At 36.8% G+C, this 25,398-nt stretch overlaps 1 protein-coding gene across 1 annotated transcript; it reads left to right on the top strand.

Annotated features, from left to right (window-relative positions):
* Positions 1 to 3,277: 3,277 nt before the first annotated feature.
* On the top strand, positions 3,278 to 25,398 carry LOC149289271 (tumor necrosis factor receptor superfamily member EDAR-like). Its single transcript, XM_089490912.1, has 11 exons — positions 3,278 to 3,328; positions 3,497 to 3,619; positions 5,072 to 5,253; positions 6,025 to 6,110; positions 16,317 to 16,403; positions 18,391 to 18,519; positions 19,158 to 19,229; positions 20,044 to 20,116; positions 20,669 to 20,828; positions 23,680 to 23,740; positions 25,064 to 25,398. The coding sequence occupies exons 1-11, from the start codon at positions 3,278 to 3,280 to the stop codon at positions 25,396 to 25,398; spliced, it is 1,359 nt and encodes a 452-aa protein (XP_089347038.1).

Here is a 25,398-nt window from a genome sequence, read left to right as displayed (position 1 = left end):
GGAGCTAGTGTGAAAGCAGGTGCCAAGAGGAATGCACTTTGTGATATTTCACACAGTTCCTCCTATAGTTAACTGCGCATTATGCAGGGTTAATCTAGCTCTCTTTGAAGAGAATCTTGGTGGTATAGCTCTTTAGAATGTATAGTCAAGTTTGGTGAATAAAATGCAACTCTCCCCTAAACTTTTCTGCAGATACACAGACGAATACACAGATTATCTATAATGTATAGTTCGATCAGTGAGATTTCTTTGCTCTCCTCGGCCTTTGAATTATGCATTATACAGGGCCAGGTCAGCCATTGTTGCTGAGTAACCCTGCTAGTGTTGGCCCTTTATAATACAAAGTGAAGTGAGCAACAATTGGGAATTCTCTTGTCAACACTCCATGTAGAGAATAGGTGAAAGGTTCCGAGTGTATTGTGTGCTGTTGGCCTTGTTGTACCAATTGTAACACTTTCTCTGTGCATTTCAACTGAGCTTACTCACACTGTAAAATGCTATTTTATGATATGTTCCTCTTTCCAAATCCATAGATCACACGTTATTCTCGGTTAACATCGTGTGCCTCTGGTTCATGGATCACACATTATTCTCGGTTAACATCGTGTGCCTCTGGTTCATGGATGTAATAAGACAAAGTACCTAGCAAACAACCACACAAAAAGTATAGCAGTACAATTGTACAAAAAAGTAATGGATTCGTGTTATTTATATGTTTTAAATGGCTGATTATCTGTCAGAAAACTGTTTTAATGGTTTGTAAACTTTTTTTGTCTCCCACTCTTCTGGAAATGCAAAGTTCAGCCTAGTGCCCTAAAGCAACTCTCCCTGTCACTCTTTGATGTAGTTTATTATAATTTACAGGTAGTGGGTGCAGAATTTGCAAGAGTTTTATCAGAATACAGTATGTCTTGCAGGTAAGAGGGCTGTGCTTACTGTGGCTAGACGCGTGGGTAGCTAGAAGCCTGTAATGCACACCTGGGATTTACCTGATACCCTGGGGATGTCCTCGCTAGACCACAATTTCCTGCTTTGTCTCTAAATTAATATAAGCAAACCACTGTTTGAAAAGGATGTGCATCATCATCATCATCATCATCATCATCAATCTTTTGTTTGCTAGCAAATGTCAGTTACTGATAATTATTGCTTCAGAGTGTAAAATCATCTATAAAGAAAGCTATTGATATGTTTTATCGTTAAATAATGCGTATCGTTAACATTTTATTTGGAACACAAGGATTAATCTTTTTATGTGTAATAAGACTGTAATTTTTGTTAATAATATTTTCAGATATTACCTTTGTGGCGTATATGTAATTATGTGCCTTTGTTCTGTGGTGACTCACCTATTATTTTTTGGACAGAGCTTTTTTCTGTCCGAATATTCCTATAGCTTCTAAATGTAAAAGTAAACATTACATCATCATGTGCAGTATACCTTTATAGAGCATTTTAGTATCTGAACAGAATATGGAACACACCTGAGTAATAGAGTAACAGAGTTCTAAAAAATCCACCTCTTGACAAAAACTTTAAAAAAACTTGGAAAAAAACCCTGAGTTAGGGTTATGGTGGCCACCTTTTATTTTTGGAGTTTATGGACCCTGTCGGCAGGGTTTCCATTAGGAGTATCTTACAGACATCTGTGTATTGAATTATATACATGAACATGCCCTGATTCTCAAAGTATATTTCTTTCTGTCCCTCTCTTCTTATTTTCCACAGATGTTGATATCTCTTTAATTTCTTTACTCTCATTTCTTCCCATTAGTTTTCTCCCAATCTCTGTTTCTACCTGCTTTGTTGCATTACTGTATTTCCCCATACTCGCATCTGTCTACGCAAAAGCAATTCAAATATAGGCTACTTCCAACTATATACAGTGCATCTCTCTGTTATTAAAGGTGGTATAACCCAACTCTCTCTTAACAGATTGGCTTGCTCAACATTTTCCTTCAGGGATATTATATTGACCCAGAATTTCTGGGACAAGGAACATGTCCTCCCATTCCATTAGAATCTATTGTCATTCTAATTAATTCATAATTCCTTTTTTTCTTTTTCCTTTTTTTTACCTTACATCTTTATAATGAGATTAAATTTAGACAATAGACAAGAACACTACGTTTTAGAAATATCAATGCCTATATATTGTTTATTCACGCTCACAAATATATCAGTTTTGAAAGCCCAAAACATGTTGTTATATGTAGCTGCACCCTGGTGGTCACTGGAATTTTCCCCAGCAGTTTTAAAACGCAGGAGGTATAGGAATCACTTGGATCATCCCTTGGATTCGTCCCTTGTGGAAAATTATTTGCAGAGCACCCATGAATGTTCATGCCATAGACTGTTGTTCCCTTGTGGTAGATAAAACAATGTGCTATTATTTCACGTTTTGGCTTTCGTTTTCTAGCAGTGTGCTCATTTAGTCACAACTTGCTGAAGAATGATAATTGGCTTAAGGAATGAAGTCGGATGACGGTCAGAACATATTTATGGAATCTTCTGGAACTGAAATATATAGTAAAAAAAACTCTATAGTACTAGGTTTAAGTAGAGTCTGACTAATGACACACATTTGGGTGTGTTCCAATGTAACCACCTTTACTTTGGTTCCGTTACTAGCCAAATCAAACATTCTTCATAGCTAATGTCAAAACCTCTGATTTTGCATTCTCATCAAGAAGACAATGCTTCCACTAAAAACAATGCTTCTGCTAATGAACCGTGTGGGAAGAGTGGATGAGTGGGAGCTGGCTTCTCATTTCTTTTGTTGATCCAAGAGTAATTTTCTATGTAATGTTTTCTTACTTTATTAACGTGTCTTAACAAGCCTAAAAATGTAAAGAAAACTTTGAGAATTAATTGAAGAGCCGGCTGTGTTGTTTATCCATTTGCTCTAGCAAAGGAATTAGATACTCCTACTGTTGAATGTTTGGAAGCCCTTGTAAAACATATGTGGCTTGTTCTGTGTCTATGACTGCTATAGATAGTCATGCGACCCCCTTTAAGGTAATCTGTCATCATACAGATACATGGCGCCTTTTCCATGTATCCTAGCCCTGGGGCATAATTTATTAAAATGTGTCCATTTTCATAAAAGTCTACATTTTCTGTATTCTTGAAATCAGGTTTATGATATATATATATATATAATTTTATCTTAGAATTTCATATATATATATATATATATATATAGATATTATCTTTGGTCTGTGTTAAATTAGTCTTTATTGCTTTGTTGCTTACAGGTCGAAAATACCAGAGGAGCATGAGTAAGCAAGGTGACAGAAAATGGAGCCGTATATTTAGCTTTCTAGTGGTAAGCTCTTGTTTTTTCTTGGACTTTATGTAAGTCACACCATGTATGTGCGTGTGTATATATATATATATATATATATATATATATATATATATATATATATACTTGATAAGATGATAGAAGGCGAGAATGTAAGAGATCATTCCATTCATTTTTCTCTTGTGACAGGTATCTCTTGTATATTCAGCTCAGGCTGATTATGCTAACTGCGGGGAAAATGAATATTACAATCAGACAACAGGCGAGTGTCACAGCTGCCCAGAGTGTGAGCCTGGCGAGGAGCCATCGATGGTAGGTGTCACTAGGAAGAATGTACCTGTTTATGTTTAAGTATTATTATAATTCCTCCTGCATTGCTCTGCATATTCTAGGTCACAATATATATAACTGGTAACTTTTGGTCCATTAGATGCAAAACAGAGTGGTATAAAGTAAGCAGTTTTGATTTGACAGCATGTTTCTGGGTATCCAACATATTAAATTCCATTTAATCCCAACAGTCTTAAATTTATAGGGACAAATATACTTGACTTTTCCACCTAATTGTGGCTGCTTGCAGCTTTGTGTACTCCCTTCATTGGTTAACCCTTTGTATTAACCTATCTTGAATAGCAGCATCCATTGACGTCTGTTTTCATACGAAAGAAAGAAAATAGAAACTAGCAATAAAGACATCTACCCAGGTGCAAATTTACCTGTCACACTCTATGAGAAGCACTATTGCTTCATATGATGATGTGCATTGAGCATATCATGTTACTGGTAATTTTAGCCTCCAAAGCTAAAGACTGTGGTTCCATCTTGTATTAAATTCTTTATCCTTTTTGAACTCTTTGTACATGCCAGATGTGCATGTTAAAATTGTGGTACATATTGTTCCAATAGGTTTGCATTCCTTTTAATAAACATAGATGGATCAGCATTGTTCCGCTACAGACTGTCCTAGTCTTATGGTTTTATGTGTTGTCCTCTTTCATTTCCTGTCAGATGTTCTTCTGTTGATCCTGATATGTTATTTATTAGGACCTGGCAGATGTTTTTTTTGAGAGGAGGTATACAGAATTAAATTACTGATTGGGAGGATATGCCATATGTAGATTGTTGTAAGTAGTGGTAATTTGGTACTGGTCAAAGAACATATGGTATTTATGTCACCAGAAGTAGAAATGATAAGAAGTATCATGTATGCCAGACTCTGTAACTGCACTCAAAATAGCCAAAAAGACTTGATTAGATCTTATCTCTACTATTGGATTGCATTGCCTTTATGTGGATACCAGTGTCCATGGTAGGGCTTGTGTCCATGGTGCATATGTATCGACCAGATAAACTGTTGTTGCTTATCTTTAGGCATTGTCTTATGATGGAAATGTGATGTGCACCAAAGAATACGCAAGCAGCCAGAGAGGAATACGATATTGTATAACCACAATCCATGTCTCAAGCACATCTAGGGAAACTAGGACTCAAGCCAAAGGCTGGTTCAACTGCATTGAACAAGCCAGCACCACTTTATAGGGCCTGTAAATTTTAACATAACAGTTTACAGGTTATTAAACATTAAACAAGTTTAAAAAAAAAATAAGGGTTATTTCTCAGGATTCTATTATTGCCGTCCATAAGATGTCTGTGATTTAGATTCTGTAATGTTGATTTTTTTATTAACACTTATGGTAAAATCTGTTTCTTACAACCTCACATATTTTATGAATGTCGATAGCAAGGTAGTCTCTGTTATTTTAGACCTGTGGATATGGCACCAAAGATGAAGACTATGGCTGTGTTGCTTGCCCGACTGGCAAATATTCCAAGGGAGGCTACCAAATATGCAGAAGGCATAAGGATTGTGAAGGATTTTACCGTGCCACGGTCCTAACTCCTGGGGACAGTAAGAACGATGCAGAGTGCGGTGCCTGTCTTCCTGGGTAAGATTTCATGTTTTATTTTTATTGCATGATCTACAGGGTATCACACATCAATAGAACTCTCAGAGCTCCTGGGAAATAGAAGCCCTTAGAGATGTCCAGTTCACTGTAAGAACAGCTGAAAATATTTCTCCCAAATAACTTTTTTTTTTTCTACTTTAGTTTACTGTAGCCCATAAATGTAGTCATTAATAGTAATGACTGTCTTAAGAAGAAACCATCTTACTTTACATCTTACATACATAGATTCGCAATTAGTGCTTTTGCTACCAGTTATGGTCAATCTCCCTACTTGAACTTCTGTTTAAATTCAGGTGACTCAATAAACTTTTCCAAGTTATCTTTAAATAATGGCAAGTCAGGGTTTCCAAATGGCATTAGACCCAATGCAGTTAGCAAATTGGACGAACCACTACGTAGAATATGTACAATTGGCTATGAAAGGGTTAATATTCACAGGGTCAGTTAATTTTTCAATGACAGGTAAATCTTGAAAAGATTCAGTATCCTTACCATCTGCTTAAAAGTCTGCTTTAAAAAAAATGATTAGGGCAGGAAGACTATTATATGTATGTTATACTATATTAGTATCTTTAATAATATATTTTTAGGAGCATCTGGACTCACAAATTAAGTATAATCAAACTAGTTTACTGAGCTTTGACTGCTATTGTAATACAAATGTATTCATTTTCTAGATTTTTTTAAAATGTCATTATAAATTATATTATATTTTAATATTTGAAGTCCGTTTCATGTCATTCATACCAGATTCTACATGTTGGAGAACCGTCCTAACAACATATACGGGATGGTGTGCCACTCCTGCTCACTAGCACCGCCAAACATCAAGGAATGTAAGTAGCCTACCATTTCTACTCTTTCACTATGTTACAGTATTGGACCTCATATTTTGTACATCATTTTCTCAAAAACCTGGCCATACTTCAGATGAAGGATTAGACTCTATAAAATAGAGGTTGAAAGTTAAATATTGTCAATGATCAATAGCTTGGCATGATTATCCTGTACCTTTATTTTGTAATTCTGTAATAAGAACTTTTACCCTTTCATATTGCGTGGATCATATTCTATGTTTTGCGTGGAATTAAGAATGATTAATAACTCTTTGCTTACCACGAGAATGTATTGAACTACTTGTTTTAGATAAGTTAAAAAGAAGTAGAGATCAGCTTAAGTCCATAAGGTGACCTTAACTGAATCATGAGTTTAAATTGCAGGTACTATAGGCATATCTGGAAACCGGAGTCTTACCTGGGTCTCCGGGTCACTTTCCTCTCTCCCCAGGGAAGGGCAGCAGCGTTTAGCCTTGCCCACTCCCCAGCATCCCATAACTAACCATGGCCCTAACGTGACTAACTACGCCCATAGGCATTTACTAGTCGCACCCTTTCAGAAACTCCTCAGATAAGAGAGAGCTCTAACTAGCCTGATCCGAGACATTCCCACGTATGGTTATAGGTGGAAGAAAGAATTCATCTCTAACTATCCTGTATTTGTGGCGCAATGTTCATATAATGGGACAATATACTAAACATTCATATGATATGATAGGGTGTCATGCGAAATGCATGTATGTTACACAAAGTCTAATATTTGACTATGTCAGGCTTATGTCAACAGTATAGTGTAATGCGGTATGGTACACTGAATCTAGGATGCATGAAAAGGTATGGTCAGGGCCGGCCCAAGGCAAAATGCCGCCTGGGGCGAATTTTAAAATGCCGCCCCCCCCCCCCTTATCTACCCTTCCTCTCCCTCCGTCCCTGCCGCCCCCCCCATTATCTACCCTTCCTCTCCCTCCGTCCCTGCTGCCACCCCCCCTTGTACTTACCTTTCAGCTGTCCTGCGGCGAGTCTCCCTGTTCGGTCTCGGTGCCGGCTTGTAATGCTGAGGGCCGAAATCTTCCGCCACTCAGCATTACAAGCCGGCACCGAGACCGAACAGGAAGACTCGCCGCAGAGGAGAGAGAGAGGGGCGCCGAGCGGGTACTGGCAGCTTGGTAAGCAAAGTGCCGCCCCTTCAAAAGTGCCACCTGGAGCGGTTGCCCCACTCGGCCATTGTCGGGCCCTAGGTATGGTATATACTGCTGCATTAGAAACATCTGTCCCTATTATCTTGGCAAATCTGGAGCATCTGGAGTATTTAGACAGTCTAATTAAATATGGATAATACATAGTTAAATTAGTGAGATGGAATTCAAAGAAATCTCTCGGACCTGTGAACTCTAAAATGCCAAGTTGTCCCTTCATGGAGAAGAAATTTGCCTGGGGCAGGCATTCATATTGTATGCTTAATGTAGTATAATCAATTGTTTCTGAAAACAGGTGAGAGTGTATCTGTTGGTGAACACAATAATGGCCAAAATGAGAGTTTGGTTACTGGTATGTCTATAGGACAGAGCTTTATGGTGATTTATTATATGACTTTACTTGAGAATTATGCTTGTATTGTATTTATTTCACGTAATGTATGACTTTGAGACTCGATAAAATTATGCTCTTATTGTATTTATTTCACTTAATTTATAAATACTATTTTCTGCATTTTAATACACATAATTGTGACTTGTAGGACTGTATTTCACTTTGATACACTCATACCACCTGTGCTCCTGGGAAGCAATTTTTGTGAGTCCTAAAGATGGACAGAGGCGGTACTGTGATGGAGCATTTATTGTTCAAAAACATATGGAAATGTTTCCATACATTAAATGTACTTGTATTACCAATGCCGTCATTTAGCTGGCCAGGAAACCCAATTATACATGTTGCTCATTCACTTCCAGAGTGGGTAATTCAAAAAGGAAGTGAGGGATGCAACACAAAATTGCTTCCCCAGTATCATATAAATAAAAAACAATGTCATAGAAAAACGTGTTAGTGTGGGATTTTGCATGGGTGAGAGGATTATAAATCTCTGTTAGAGCATCTGATCATGTAACCCCTGTAATATTTTAATTATCTTATTGTCATCTAATTAACACATTACCTTCTGGACAACTTAAAGCAATCACATTGATAGCTGCGTATGTTCCAACTTTTCATTTCTAAAGGGTAAGTAGCCTTCATTGTTTCACATAAAGGGCTAAAAAAAAAAAGGAACCAGTAGGAGTCAGGTAGACTAAATTAGAGATGACATACCACCCAAACAGTCACAACTTGTTTTTACTTAAAAGTTTTTTATAGAATGATATTGATACTTCATTTATTCAGAATGGAGGCAACAAAGATTAGGGTTTTTTTGCTTTAAAGTCACATAAACAAAGTAAAACTCTACTCTACACAATATATAGTGCACAATTTTATAGGCATGATATATTTGTGCATAGAAGTATTTAGATTTACGACATATGTCTTTACAATCAAATTAATGTACAATAGTTATTTTTTTTTTAAAGTTTAATCCTCGACATATGTACTTTCTTTATTGAGAGGTGATTGAAACCAGATACCTTATCAAGTCATCAAAATGGAAACAGACTGAAACAGGAGTGATTTATTTGGTCATTCTCCGACATGAATTAAGTATAAAGTCACAAAAACATTTTTAGGACAACATTAAAAGAAACTTGTATGCATGCTAACTACATGATTCGTTCATGGAGGGAAACATCTACTCTACAGGAGAAGCCATATTTTGTAACCAAATGCAGTTTCACATTTTTAGTATGTGAGGGGCAAAAAACACAAAGGACCATATTGTAAATTAATTAAATACACTTGAACATTGATATATTTTGAAACCATCTTATCAAGAAGATCTTATGTGGCAGGAGCTTGAAAGAACAAGCAACTTTTAACAGTATCCTGACTCTGAAAAACAGCAACTACTGGTGTAGCAAAAGTAAAGGCCCAAGGCCAGAAAACCAGGGATGATTCATTGCAGCCACTAAAAAGTATATTTTCACTTAGTGGCTGAAGGTCCAAGTTATTTATACACCTTATTTCAATACACCATGGCTGATTCAAGGCTACTCAGGCATGAGTAACTTTTGTTTGTTAGTTAGTAACTTTTGTTTGTGGTTTAGACCACTGCATGTTTCATTTCCAATCTTCTCAATCCCCATCACCAAGTCCTAGGAGCATAAACAACCTCTTTCTCACATGTCTCACACTACCTTATTGTATATGTGTTCTTTTCTCAGGTTCTAAGAAGAAGAAAAGGGCACACAAACGACATATGTGTCTGATTCAGATGGACTGAGAATTAATGCATCAATGTTATCTGTCATTGTCTTGTGTTTTTGTTTGTTTTGATCCTTATGTTAGTGTATATCTTTCTGGATATTTTGTTCTATAACAATACATTAACAATACTAACCCATAATAATCAGTTGCCGTCATGAGCATGTTTTTCCATTCTATCCATATAAGCAATAAAAATACCGCATGTTTTTATTATTACAAATTATTTGTCTGTGATACTGTCCGATGCATATTCTCATGAACATTAAAAAAAATATTAAATTAACAGACCAAAACACATATAGTATCCATTGTCCCTGGGAAGCAAAGGACTAAAGCAAAGTATTTGAAACAGTATCGTATGTTGGACTAACTCAACCTGCACCCCGTCCAGGATTTCTTTGCTGTTCCCCCTCATGTGGTCTTGCTGTCCACAGACAACTGGCAGCACCCCATCTTGGTCCAAAAGCATAGCTTGCCCTCAACATTGTCCAGCAAACTCCCATGACCAGAGATGTTTCAACATTTTGTGCGGGGCTCTTCAGGACAGTACAATCCCTACCAGCCAGGATAGAGGGGCATGAGATTTAGATCCTATTCACTAAACCGCCAAAAGAGGATGGTGCTGCTTTGCCCTCTGGGACTAGTAGCAAACGTCTAACTTAATGCTTGGCGCACTGAATTTATGAGCAATCCAATGTAATTACATAAATTGTAAATAGCCATATTAGGATAATTTTTTTCCCATTTATTTAGACTTTTGTGGATTTACTTCAGATTAGGTTATATAACAGTGGGAAGTAACTATGACTACCCTGTCATCCCCACTACTTTCATGCATGCTCTCAAACAACTAGTAAAATGCATCTTTCTTCATATTTCTAAATGAAAGAAGAGTTTGGAAACTACAAGATCTTGTGTACACTTGACTCTCTAGCTATTCAGAGAGTGTTCGTTTAATATGTGTGCCTGGCAATATCATTCCCAAGCCCACAGAAAAGCACATGCATAGCCTGGTAGGACGCACTTGGATTACAAAAAGGTTTGGAGCACCGGTGCTTCATTTAGGGGTATTGAGGTTCTGCTTTTCTTTTATAATAATTTATACTTATAGGTAACAATTATTCTGCTTAGTTTTACATTACTACTGTAAAAGAGGTAATAGATATTGGGAAATAAGCCAAGAAAGCAAGCCCTCCTGAGTCATCTTAGATTTTCCAGGAAAGCAGGCTTCACATTGGACCATCTTTTAGTAATATGTATCATACAAAGTGTAAATGGAAATCTGAAAAAACCCCAGTACAAAATGCTAAGAAGATGGAATACCTTTTCTTATATATATGCCCTTTGTGTTATGCTTTATGCTGGCATAGATAATGCAACCCTATGGGCATGGTCGGTGGAGAAGTGCAGATGAATTTGTGGGGTGCCCAGCTAAACTGTATGAAGGTTTTTCAAATCTTCGAGACTATTCCTCCAATCCATACATACATACACATGAGAATATACATTCATACCCATAAGAGAGGAACTTATGTTATTTAAATAAATCAAATAGCAAGAGTATACATACTGTAAGTGCAAAGAGAATATTTTTAGCATTAACATATATATGTCTGATATACATAAACAAAGTGGAAATAGAATATTGCACTGTTCACATATCTAAAATATATAATATATTGAGCATATATAATATATAGATATATAAATAATGTATAAGTGTAGTGAAATAAAAACATTAGAGCATTCACAGATGTGATACTTGCCAACATCTGAGATGTAATTTGTAGGGACCAATTGTACAGTACTGCAGCAAATGATGGCCCCATATAAATAAATAAAGAATAATAATGTCCAGTCTTTGGTTACTTCACACTTGTCTTGTCCCTTTTCTTAAATACGCTTTGTCCATACTCTACCCGCTTAGTACATATATATGGCCGTGGGGGTGCTAGGCATGCATTGTACAGTGATGGACAAATAGAAACAGACTGGACAACTGTGAGATCGGCACAGTGCATCGTTTCATGGGTTGTTTTAAAGAAAGCTGGGGAAAGCCATTTCATTTTGTACATAACCATGATTAGTTCCTGAGCACTTTATTAGCAGGAGTTAAAAAGTCCACAAATTTATCATATGTTCTATTTATGTACATCTTTTGGATTGTAGACACTGCTTTCTGTAGTTTCCCCCCTCATATTTTACCTTTCCATAGCACGTCTAGAGACACATTATCCCCAGAAGTGGGCCAGAAATATCTCTTCACTGATACATCTCAAACAAATAGTTGAAAGGGAGATATTTTAAAAATCCACAGGATAGTACAAAAAAAAATTGATGTGTGGGTGCGCATCTCATTAGCTGCAACCTGTTTCGTATTTGCTTTATTATGCAGTCAAGAAACATTTCCATTTATAAAATCCTCACCTTTTATCAAAAATCTGCCTGACTCCTCTAACATACAGCACGTTCTGCTGCCATATGATTTCATTAAACTGGTAATTAGTACACGCATATGGCGTGGTATTTATTGAGGCTAATCCCTCCCACTGATTTCAACACACATATTGTTCTATGAGAATGGAAAGAATGCAATCACACATCCTAACCTATTAGATGCACCCCGTAAATAGTTCTGGGTGTATTTTCTTTGAATCTCGGAAACACAGGGCCATTGACAAAAGAGGCAGCTGCTGTGTTTACCTTTTTTGCGCAGGTGCTTTGCTTGGCAGCTTGTTGAAAACCACACGCACAGTCCAAACCTGCACGGAGGTTTCTAATGCAATAGAACTACATGTCCCTGAAATTGATAATGTAACTTGTAATCCAGAAAATGCAAGAGAAATATGTTCCGGTATGCACGCAGTGTCTCATCTAATGTAATGTGAGCTACATGATTCTGCCATACTGCATAAGAAATTGATTGCTTTTCAAAGTTTTGATGAATTATGTTTCTTTACATTATGAGAAGATGATGTAGAAACCAATCATTTTGCCTGTAATGGAAGAGGAATGTCTTTAAAGGTCTCTGAAGGCTACGCCTTCACCATTTCATTTGCAGATTGTTGTGGTCTTCTAAATTTCTCATCCATTCTATTGGAATTTAGTCTTCGGTGAAGGCTCATGAGACTTTTAAATACATCAAAGAGACTTTTATTGACTGTGGACCTACGCAGAAATCATTTACATACATTCTTGGCTAATAGATTTTGGCCAAGCTACCTGTGATACCATATGGCTGGCATCTGTAGCCTATAGCATCTTATTTGCAGATTTGTGTCAATGTTTTGACAAAGTGTTTCCATTTTTAATGGCACGTATCTTTGTACATTGAGTTTATTTTTCATTGGCAGCTGTATTGTTAATGGGCATTTTCTGAAGGTTCTTCTACCTTTCATTTCACCTTGAGAAAAAGGGTGTGTGCATCTTTAATTTGGATGTCACTGGAAATTGTGGTTGAAGCGTCATGCACAATCTGGCCGATGTTGCAGTTTTTTAAGGGAATTTCATATTAGGATTGTTAACATCTACTGACATATTAACAAAATCTAACATTTTTCTCCACATGTCATAGGGTTTGGACGGATTTCAGTGGCTCTGCTATTTTGGATATATTTTGTATTTGTTATGTGAGTCAATGTGCTTCACATTTCTTGTGATAATTTGCTTCAGCTACTTCTTAGTGATTTATTGGTTGCAAACTTGTTTCATGAACATTCGTTAAAATCCACTTTTGTTGCGCTTGCTTTGATGGTTTTAAAGACCCTGTTCTCTGGGAACTGCTTGAGCGGTGAACCCATTAACCGTTCTAAAGGAATAAGCTGATGAAGTAAAAACAGCTTATCATGATTTTCCATGGACTCATAATTTGCGTTCCTTTCCATTAGTTGATTTTATATCTTGCGCCTTTGTATTTTTTTACCCTTTCTCTATGCCTGTGGAACAAAGCAGTGATGCCAAAGTATAAATTATTATGACCTATGTGTTATGGACTAAGTACAAACAGACGCCAAAACACATTGGGATGGCATTTAAATTGCCTTTCCAAGTGCATTCTCAGATGCATCAAGAAATCTGGTCCACCTAATTTTTGATGAAACTCTTGAAGCTGCCTATTTTTGTTTGTACTTTGTCAATGAAGCTGTTTCTTAAGCATCATATTAAAATCCTCGTCTTTTTTTTCTAAAACATAACCAAACGTTGGATGCTTATGGCTTGTTAATGAGGCCGTAATAGCTGGAAAAAATGGAGAAAACAAATTGTTAACGCTATCAGTACAAGCCTGAAGAAAAAATAAGTGTCTTAAAATGACAGGTTCAAAATATAATACAGTATAGTGTCAGTTCAATCTATACTGTATATAAGTTGAGTTTCCATAGGTAGACCTTGTGTTGCTTTATCTTCATTTTAGTGTGTAATGTCAGAAAGTGGAGAACCATTGACTTATTGCATTTCTCAGCTCTGGACATTTTTTTTTGCCATTTTTTTATTGAGCTCACCAAGCAAGTCTTATAGAGAACACCAATATCTATTCTTCCAGTTCCTGCAAAGAACCACTCCTAAAATGCCATATGTGCTAAAATGTTGTACTGACCACGTAGGATGCCTACAGATAACATGAACCTATAGGTACAATAAGAATGAGTAATGAGAACCAATCTGTGCTGAGGCACTGTGGAATTTAATAACACCAAGCATGAATGTATAGTTATTATTGGGGGAATAAAGACTTTGATTGCATATGTTCCAACTTCAGACTAACACTCAATCACCTTCTCATATGAATTTTTATTTTAGGGACGATGGAATTCATCTTGTTATTGAGTGAACCTGTTTTGATTAGTGCTTTCACAGATGACTTGCCGGGGGTTTTGGACATTTTGAAAACTTTTAAAAATGGAGAAACACCGTATACATATACATCAATTTGTATATACGTGTATTTAGTGGCATGGCAATTATATTTTAGTTTTACATCAGGAAGTAGGTTGAAATGTGTTCCACTTATTGTTAGTTGTGGGATAAAATCCATGCTGTATTTGAGACGCTGTCAGTGCTGTGGTAAAACACAACATTCGATCTATACACTAGCACCATTAGTCATGTACGCTTGATGGCAGCTAAAGAACTGGCAGGGTGTATGGCACAGCCTACTTAAAGGGCTGACGAGTCAAAGCTTGTTGGTAAGATGAGATGTAGACAAAACATTAATTCATCAGTGTCTAGTAATTAAAGGTACAAGTAAGTAAGACGATACTGATGACCTGCTGTGGCCTGACATACTTGAGTTGCAATTCTAGAGCTCTCAGACACTTTTGGCATGTTTTGCCATATAACATTCTTCTCTAGAGGGCAATGGTGGATGAAAGCCAACTTTGTACGTTAATAGCTGTATCTATGTAATGGGAACTGATTTATGGAACAGTAGTATAAGGGTTAGTTGATATAATAGGGCCATCAAGCCTGTAGAGAAATACATGCTTAAATAAAGTAGTGTTTTAGAGTTGGTGTAAGGTGTTTTAGATGATGTTTTCACTTTTATGGAATCTGCTGGCATATAGTATACTAGGACCAGAGGATGTGTTCTGTAGGATATAATGACATGGTGGTGACTCTCATCTGACTCCATATTATGTACCTTTAAGTAAGTCAGTTAAGTACACCTTTTGGGGGATTAGCAAAGCCAATAAAAGTTTTGGATTTTCCTTTACAGACCAGCAAGATTATGTCATTAGAAATCCTGATTTTTAAAACCAATAAAAGCATATTAATTTGGAGTTATTTTAATCAGTCACAGGAGGGTATGCCAGGGGCTCTTCTCATTTTATGACCATACAACATGAAATGTTCCTGCAGCAAAGCAATTTTCCACTAACATTACGTTTTTATGAGACTGCATATGAGTTTCTGTAAGAGGCTTTTTATTGAGAATATACACAGCTGCGTTTTTGTTTAAACATGCTGTATATTCATTTAAACATATTTTCTGGGGGTGGAGAGGCAGTCTTTGCACTTATAGGATGATTTGGTACAATATTAGACAAATATTTACAAATGGCAGGCATCAGAAATTAGCTGAATAAAAATAACTGTAATCTTGCTATGAATTCTGAATTTCATAGCCCTTTAGACTGGCTCTACAAACAAAATCGAAGGCTAATAAATCATGAACAAAGCTTATTTTGATATGTTTTACTAATGGCCACTTTTGCATTCTACAAAGCAGCAGAGCTTGACAGTGTCAAGTGTGTTACCTACAGCTGTACACATTGTTGTGATAAGTGATTGTGTTGAAATGTGTAACTGATGGCATTTTTGATGATGCCACACACTAATTATATAGTAAGGCTCGATAGCTGTGGCAGTGTTTGATTTGGGGTTTTGCCAAGGTATACTATTATCACCCAGATACATGGGGATAATTCATTATTGTTCCCACTAAAAACAACTAGGAGGGTAATATTAGGCAGAAATATTTTGTAAAACAGAGCTCGAATCTATCAGGTCAACATTAAAAACAATAATGCTCAGTGCCTTCCTTGATTGAGATTACTCTGTACCCATCATTTCGTGTGCCCAGAAGTGGCACTACCATGCAAGTAGATTTAACAGCTGCTTAAGGGTGACACAGAGTCAACAAAAAAAATCACTATTTTGGTTTTTGTTATCATTAATATTGCATTCTACAGTTTTTGTCATTACTCTTAAATGTATGACAGATTGACTACCCTTTATATATAAAAAAAAACAAACCAAAATGTCTCAAATATTTTTTATCACATCAAAGTTATTAATAATTTATTACCGGTATTTATTATTATTTTTTTCTAACAATGTGAACCTTTAATGCAGGTGTGGGCTCTGCATCCCTTCTGTCTGGAGGATCAACAAGTACCCAAGGGTCCAGTACTAGCTCCCCTTTCCAGCGAGTACATAAAGGTGAGATTTGTAACCAATGGCTAAGAAATCATGTAATGCGACCCTACTGAGCTCCTGCCACCTATAGCAGGCTCAAGTATTGTGTAAGGAATTTGGATCCCACCAGGCTTGACTCCCTTTGATGTATATGTGTATTTAGTGCCCAGGGCCATTATCAGGAATTTCAGGGTAGCAGGACTTATATACTGTGTCCATCCCTCCCATTCCAATACCTCCCTGTCCCCATCATCTGCTGTGTGCATACCCCTCTATGCCTACCTTTTATTCTTCTTATGGGAGCAGTGTGTAGCCCAACAGCAGGAAGAGGTAATGCATGTGATGTCAGCGTGGAGCTTTTGAAGTTCATGTGTTGTTGACATTGCTAGCTTTACCTGGTGCGTCCTGCTGTTGGTACGGCTCTAAACATTATGCTCAGCAAGCAAGAAAATATGGAAAGTGACTCCATGGTACTGGCTGTACCACCTGATGGTGGCCCTGTGAGGGCCTTTCAGTAAATATGTTCTGAAATTTCACAAACCTTGCATTTTCTCATTCTGCACAATGACTTTAAAAAAGTTTAAAAAAAAAATAACAATCATTTTAACTCAAAAAAAAACAACAATGTGAGTAGTTATATTATAAATGTAATTCTGGACCTCATTAAACTGAAATCTTCACAACATTTCCTAAACATTCCACAGACTGAAACGAGGCAACCTCTTAATTTCAAGTGTGTGAGAAAACTAATGCGGAACTACCACAGGCAATAAGAATATTAAATTCTATAAACTGCGGGAAATACATATAAACTGATTTTCGACCCACTCAAGCAAAGCTTTGTGATCAAAGGAGCATCACATTTGATGAGCAGATGTTTTTAGCGTTTTATATATTGCCTGGTAGTTCATCAATACATGACTGGGTGACGTTTGTTTTAGAAAGTAGTGAAACTGTGAAGCTCCAGGTGAGGGAATTTCCAGCGTGGGACCAGGATGAGTGTCACCTGTGTTATGGGTGTATCCGATATGTTCCCTTAGGGATTTTCTAAAAACAAGAAAAAACAGAGCAGCAGAACATTTTTGATAAATACTGTAAGCTGAGATTAAACTAATATTGATTTCCATTTAGAAAAACAAATTGGTAAAGAGATTTTCTACAAACAGTTTCCGGTGGAGTTTTACAGGTTTTAGGTGGAATCATACAAATAAAGACATAGAAAGCACATTTTAGGTGTTTTCAGTGTTAGGATGGTTTGCTCACAGATCATTAGTGCTATACACACCTTGTGTTTGTGGCACATGGTAGAAATACACAACAGAAACTATTTACAGTGGGCTAAAAAGCCAGATGCACGTGGGGTTGTATTTTTCATACCTCATATGACATACAGTAAAGTTTCTCCAGGCAGCACGCTCCCATTACTCACACACACTTGGGCAGGATATTTAATGGGATTGAAGCAACAGACCGTTGTCTTTAGGGTGTGAAGGACAGAAAACTCCTGTTAAATGTGGAATAATGCTTTGCGTGTGGTATCAACAAGTAATGACTAAATAAGGACTCATAAATATATACATACATACTCATACTGTATGTATAGAGGTTTGTAGGGTATATACTCTTAATTTATGTTATTTTATTGCCCCCGTTTGGGAACTTAAAGGACAACTGTAGTGAAAAAAGTCATGTGCAAAATGGCCGCCACCAATAAACAAAAGGGTAACTGCTATTCATAATAAAGCCCATGTAGTAACAAAAATGGTGGTCGCTCATGCTCGAACAGTCACATGCAGACAGGGACACGCACCTTCAGTCAGATGCGACCGATAAATATAGCACGAGCTATAGTACTATGGTTGTTTAAATAAATTTAATTTAGGTATGCTAAAAAGTGTAAGGGTGACAGTCACCCTCTGTTGCCACTCTGCAGTATACATATCCAATAAATGTTCTAGACTGAAGTAGCGTTTTGGATAGTTCTGTTTCATGTGTATTTGTATCATTGCAGTAGATGTACCTGGACAAGGACACTTGGCCACCGCTCTGATAATTGCTATGTCTACAATATTCATCATGGCCATTGCTATTGTATTGATCATCATGTTCTACATTATCAAGACCAAACCTTCCGTTCAAGGTAATATCGACAACCTTGTTATTCAGTGAGGAAAAAAACCTGATGTACACAATTTGAACAACTGGGAACAGCTGCCTTTTTAAAGGCATTCACTCTTTTGCCACATTTGTCTTGAAAGGCCATGGATATTGTAGATATTGTGGAGCATCTTCCCTGCTTATCGCTACTGATAAGGGATTTGATGATAAAAGCTGATAACATACAGTTTGTGGAGGCATTTTATTATGAAATAGAAAACCTTATTTTAACAGGAGGAAAAAATAGGCAAATTAGATGAGGCAAATGGTTCTTATCTGACATCAGATTCTATGTTTTCATTTTGGTTTACTGGTCTTAGCACAGCAAGTCGCTATGATACCTTGAATGCAGAAGTCACGTTGCCCACATTTGTTGAATTACCCACTAGAATAATTCACATGCATTTGGCCATAATTTAATTTATTTTTATTCATAGAGTATGCATTACTCAGATTATAAAGTTAGGTTTATTGTAATAAGCAGTCCTGTTTATTGAATGCAGAAGGATCAGTTCATCCTCTTCTGAATAAAAAACAAGTATTTTCCTTTGTAACAAGATGTCCCTTTATCGAGGTATTAAATAATTTGTAGTAATGTGGTTTTGTTGGTCTTGTTCTCAGCTTGCTGCACTAGTCATGTAAAGAATGTAGAGGCCCAAGTCCACCAACAGGAAGAAAAGAAAGAAGTACCAAGTAAGCGATTATACCGGTACCATGTACTCTAGACACATATTCCCAGCGGCTACTGCAATTCACATGAAGAATTTCCAGAAAGCAACCTTAATATGTACACCTTAGCAGTGCAAATGGAAATGAGAAACATGATAGAAACATTTAAATACATCAAGGGATTAAAGTCAAATTGGAAGTTTTTGGGTTTTTTTATATTGGGTTTGGAATTTGTACGAATTTAATTTTTTAACAAATTTGGCAATTTACAAATGTCCAAAAATGAGGAGGGTCCCAACAAAACAGATGAAAACTAAGCAAAGAACCCCAAATTTTTGTTTGCATTTTGGGTTTTTTAATTCTAACGCACACTCTCACATTCTCTTTCAGGCTCTCTCACTATCTCTCAATGTCTCCTACCTTCTCTGCCGCCCACTTTCGCGTCCCTTCCTCCTTCCCCAGTTTCACGTCTTGTCTTTCCGCTTGTTCTTCTGTCTTCTTTCCTCGTACGCTTCTCCCCACTCTGCGCTTCATTATCCAGGCCTCCCGGACCACTTCTACAAAAGGGCCTCTACACACACCTTCTCCCTGATTGGAGGTATGGGGAAGTGGCTGTCCCCAGGGGCCCAGTGGCTCTTGCGGAAATACTCCAAGAGGCCAGGATAATGCAGACAGATTCACAGAGAAGCATTTCTGGACCTCTCTTTCTGTTTGATATATTTTTTTATGAATAACATCTCAACCACTTCATAATGCTGTGTTACGTACCAAGGATGTAGGAGAGAACAATCAGTATATTGATGATTTTACTATCATTTTACACTTACCTGTTTTGCAGCTGAAAGTGTTGTCATCTTCTCTGAAAAAGAATTTGAGAAGCTGTCTGAAACGCCGACTAAAACAGGAAAAAAGTAAGTCAATGTGGTAGTGTGTTGCATAGGGGAAAAGATGGCTTAGTACAGCTTGCAGATCGAATTACAAAAAAAGAGCCAGGTTTAGCTTGTTTACAGTGTTTACTAAACACTGATAATATAGAATGTATATTCTTTAGACATGTACATGCCTGAGTTCTAAGCTTCAGAATTTGTGCACCAAATAGGCTCGAATCATTCTATGAACTACACTTGTAGACAAATTGTACTTTTGCGTCACGCACTAAATATCTCATTATAATTAAGCTACTCGGTTCATTAACTCAAGCACATATATTTCTCACAGAGATCTTCACATAGGCAGCAACGAGGGGATCCACCAAATTGAACAAGGTTTAGGACTAAGTTTCACCATCTGCGAGATGGTCCATAAATCATTTTTTTCTATTTCTTCCCCTAAATGATTCACATTATGGAAGAGTTTTCCCATCATCCCGAGCCCTCGTTGTACCTCCACCACTGTTATCATAGTTCTGTCTTTTATTACACAGATAAATCATGTGAATATTTGCATGTGATTATATTTTTCAGTGAAAATGATGCATCTTCAGAAAATGAGCGTCTACTAAGCCGTAGCATGGACAGTGATGAGGAGGCAGCGATTGACAAGCAAGGAAGTGCTGAACTCTGCCTCTTATCGCTAGTAAATTTGGCCAGGGACAAGTCAACCACAAACAATAAACTAACAGGGGTAAGGGACCTTGTCACATTATGTATAAGTAATGCTAACTGCACTGTTTGTTGTTACACTGTTCACTGCAGTAGGTATAAAACTATTAGGGTAGCTATTAATCATACCCATTCACAGACACACTAGTCAAACATTATAGACTTTGTCATTTTTTATCTTGTTTATGTCCAAGTCTTCTGCAGGATTTATTGTGCCACTGACATGTTCTTTTGAGTCTTAATCTGTTTCTGTGAGTCTTAATCTGTTTCTGGGAGGGTATGTTTCAATAATAACAGGTTGTTTCCAACTTTATACGCATATCTCCCACCTTCAGCTTGTTCCAAGGTAAACCTTAAAAAATGAACCTCTTCTCTTGTAAATCCCAGAAGGCTCTAAAATGTTTAGAATCAGTCTAAATGCATAGTCATTTAATGATGACATTAATAAAGAAAAATGCTTGTCTCTGGTAGGCTCTCCAGTCTTGGGGATGTTAAAAAGACAAACATAAGCACATGACTTATAGATACATATATGCTAATTGATCATTAGAAAAAAAACCTCTTGCAATTAACCAGCTAAGTGACCCCAAACTTTTGAACAGTAGTGTATATGTGTGTTTCTGAGGCACATCTGGCTCCCTTGTGTATACCTTGAGCTATTGCATTGTTGGCTCTGTAGCTGCTTCTGTTTAGCCAGGAAGCTCTGAACCACAGCATAGTAAAATAGCATACTATTTATCATAATTGAGTAGGGAAAGTTTCTGAACATATACAAGGGAACAATTCTTTTTGTTGATACATGACAGCTGGCATCGTGCCAGATCTGTAACACATTAAACGAAAAACCTGCACACACACACACACTTTGTATTTTTTTTCGGAGCAAAGTAAATTCTTATTGTAACAATTAGTTATTTGTCTTGGACATTTGAAATTATTTTGCTAATTACTCTACCATGGAAACAAAGCCAATGTATAATGCTTAGAAGTTGGCCCACATACTTGTTTTTAAAGATTTCTTTATTGCTTAACCTCTAAAACAGCGTTACCTAGAAGTGACCCATCTTCCTTCTCTACAAAAACAGAATCTTCTCTGTAAAATTCTAAGGAAATACTTTATTAAGATAGCTGTTGCTGTTTATGTTACTTGAATTTATCAGACGCTGCAGTTTAGCAAATATATACGCAACATGTTATTAGGGAACACTTATTTACATATAGATTTTTCTTACACAAGAGCCTTGCTGCTCTAGCCAGTTAAACTAATTAGGCATCACTCAATATTTTATTCAAAACGGTTTTGATTTATAAATCTGAAAGATGTTTTAGAACATCTCGTGTTTCAGCTACACAAAAAATCAAAGTAAAAAGGAAATTTGAAGCCATAAAAATAAAGTCTCTAGGCATGTCACCCATTATTAAGTAACAAAACTGGATGCACATTTCAACAGAGCAGTTATGTAGTAAATATACACTCTATGACCCAAAGTATGTGGACACTTGACCATGACACCTATATGAGCTTGTCGGACATCTCATTTCAAAACCATGGGCAGTAAAATGCTGTTGCCCTCACTCCTTTTGGGGCTAAAATAGCCTCCGTTGTTCTGGGAAGGCTTTCCACAACATTTTGGAGTGATTTTGTGAGAATGTGTGTCCATTCTGCCAAAGGAGCATTTGTGAAGTCAGGCACTGATGTTGGACAAGGAGGCCTTACTTGCAATTACCATTCTAATTTGTCTCAAAGGTGTTCAATGGGATTAAGATCAGGGCTCTGTGTGGGCCACTCAAGTACTTTCAAACCATGTCTTTATTGACCTTGCTTTGTGCACAGAGCCACACTCATGCTGGAATGGGAAAGGACCTTCCCCAACTGGTGCCACAAAGTTGGTAGCATACAATTGTCTAAAATATTTTCGTATGTTGTAGTGTTAACTTTGCCCTTCACTGTGACTAAGGGCCCTAGCCCAAACCCTGACAAAACAGTCCTAGACCACTACTAATCTCCACTTTACAGCAGGCGCTATGCATTCCCGTAGGTAGCGTTCTCCTGGTTATCTGCCAAACCTAGATTCATCCATCAGTATTCCAGATAGTGATTCATCACTCCAGAGAACATGTTTCCACTGCTCCAGAGTCCAGTGATAGTGGGCTTTACGCCACTACAGCCAACGCTTGGCATTGCGCATATCGATTTTCAGCTTGAGTGCAGCTGCTCAGCTATGGAAACCCATTTCAAGAAGCTCCCAACGCACAGTGATTGTGCTAATGTTGCTTCTAGTGGCAGTTTGGAACTCTGTAGTAAATGATGCTACAGAGGGCAGGCGATTTTTTGCGCTACACAATTTTGCACTCAGTAGTCCCTCTTTCGGAGTGTGTGGTCTTTTGCTTTGTGACTAAGCTGTTCTTACTCATAGAGCTAGTAGCTTCTACTTTACAATAGTAGCAGTTATAGTGGACCGGACAACAAACTGATTGTGGCAAATGCGGCATCCTATGAGGCCCTTCAGTATGACCCATTCTACTATCAGTATTTGCTATGGAGATGTCATGTCTATCTGCTTGATTTCATATACCTGTTAGCGTTATATATAATAATTAGGAGGGGTGTCCCAATACTTTAGGTCATATAGTGTAGCTAGGATGTAGTTAAAATAACCATATACTGATGAAGGCTATAAAGATTAGCATAGCCCACGTTTGCAAAGAATGGGTAGTTTTGCGATTATCCCTACATGGACCACAAAACATTATTTTTAAGAAGTAAATGAAACATAAGGGAAATATATTACTATACTCTTTTTTTCATTTGAGTATTCATTTGAAAAATACATTGAACAGGATTATTTACCAAAATAATTTCTTCTTTTTAGATTCACAGTCGAAGAAAAAAGATACTTGATCTGTATGCTAATGTATGCAATGTTGCTGAAGGTGAGTATCCCAAATCTATTGTATTAACATACACATTAGATTCAATAGTAATATATGAATTCATAAAAAAAAAACTACAGATGCAGAGGCATTTACCACCATATGGAGTATAAGAGAAAACCATATAGAGGTTAAGCGAGTATCTGGGTACCTATGGCACCTGGCTGTATTAAGTATTCAATGTTCTACAACCCTCTTTCTTCCGCATTAACCCATGTGAGGTTTTAAACTATTATGTTGTTTAAAGAAAATCGAAATGCCCTAAAATGTGTCTCGTGAAATTACTTTCTGCAACCATTCAGTAAGCAACTAAAACATTACTCATTATGTGGCTTCTGTTGAGGCACAAACATCCTATTACAGTAATTGAATTTGCAGCATTTCGTTTTTACTGTGCCTGCAAAAGGACTGAAACATACCAAGTCAAATGGAAAACTCTCCTAAAATCCCATAAAACACAGGCATGAAAAAGGACTAAGTGTTACTGGCAAATGCTAATGGAATATTTTGTATTTTCATTTTGTGCTCTGTTCCTAAAACCATGCCATTACTATTGAATTGAGTGATTTCATTTAAACAAAAATGCACTTGCTTGTTATATCTGATTAAAATGTTTACATTTTTGTGTAGTTCGATGTGGTGCTTTAATGATCTTTTGGTTAAATGGGTGTGTGGTGTGTTATCCCCACATAACTTCCAGAATCACTCAACATATAAGGGTGTGTTAAGTAAAAGTAGAAATCGCCTGCCAGTAGCACAAAAACATTGCCAGGCTGCATCAGCTGTTTTCATTTTGGTTATAAACTAGCTAAAGGGGATGACATTTTGAATCCAGACTGGCCTTATGAGTAGGATCAGTCTAATATCCAGAAGACTTTTTATTTTACATTGAGAATGGTTCAGATTAGTAAAATAAAATCTTTGAGACGCTCCAAAATGAATAGTACTTAGAATAGTATATATATATATATAATATTATATATATTATATATATATATATATATTATATATATATTATATATATATATATAATATATATATTATATATATATATTATATATATATAATATATATATATTTTTCTTTTTATAGTTTCATTAATTTGAACAAAAATAAACAATGGATATCTGACACTATAAATAAAAATGACAAAATGTGCTACAACAGAAAAAAATTGCAAGATGGTTATAGTCATCACAAACTTTCTCCATAATGCTATCTAGACATTTAACAATGCAAGCAAACTTACAAGATAAACAATGTGACTCGTAAAATAATAAATATATACTTATATAAAGCTTGTTTTACATTTTTTTCCTATAGGTCTTAGTCCAACTGAACTGCCCTTTGATTGCCTGGAAAAGACCAGCAGAATGCTAAGTTCTACCTATAATACAGAAAAGGCCATTGTAAAAACATGGCGCCACCTGGCAGAGAGTTTTGGGCTGAAGAGAGACGAAATTGGAGGAATGACTGATGGACTCCAGCTCTTTGATCGTATTAGTACTGCTGGGTACAGCATTCCAGACCTGCTCACCAGACTGGTACAGATTGAGAGACTCGATGCGGTGGAATCCTTATGTGCAGACATTGTGGAATGGGCACAGTCCACCCCAACACCAGTTCCCAATTCCACAACCAAATGTGAAAGCTTGTGA

Source organism: Sceloporus occidentalis, unplaced genomic scaffold, assembly GCF_023333645.1.
Source record: "Sceloporus occidentalis isolate IW3139 unplaced genomic scaffold, rSceOcc1.0.p SCAF_47, whole genome shotgun sequence".
Classification (NCBI taxonomy): Eukaryota; Metazoa; Chordata; class Lepidosauria; order Squamata; family Phrynosomatidae; genus Sceloporus; species Sceloporus occidentalis.
Note: the sequence above shows the minus strand (reverse complement) of the source record. Positions and strands in the feature narration are given on the sequence as shown.

Coding starts and splice junctions, on each gene's coding strand:
- LOC149289271 (XM_089490912.1), top strand. CDS start 3,278: ATGAGTAAGCAAGGTGACAGAAAATGGAGCCGTATATTTAGCTTTCTA. Junction 19,230..20,043: donor AGAAAAGAAAGAAGTACCAA/GTAAGCGATTAT, acceptor CCTGTTTTGCAG/CTGAAAGTGTTGTCATCTTC. Junction 20,829..23,679: donor CAAACAATAAACTAACAGGG/GTAAGGGACCTT, acceptor TCTTCTTTTTAG/ATTCACAGTCGAAGAAAAAA.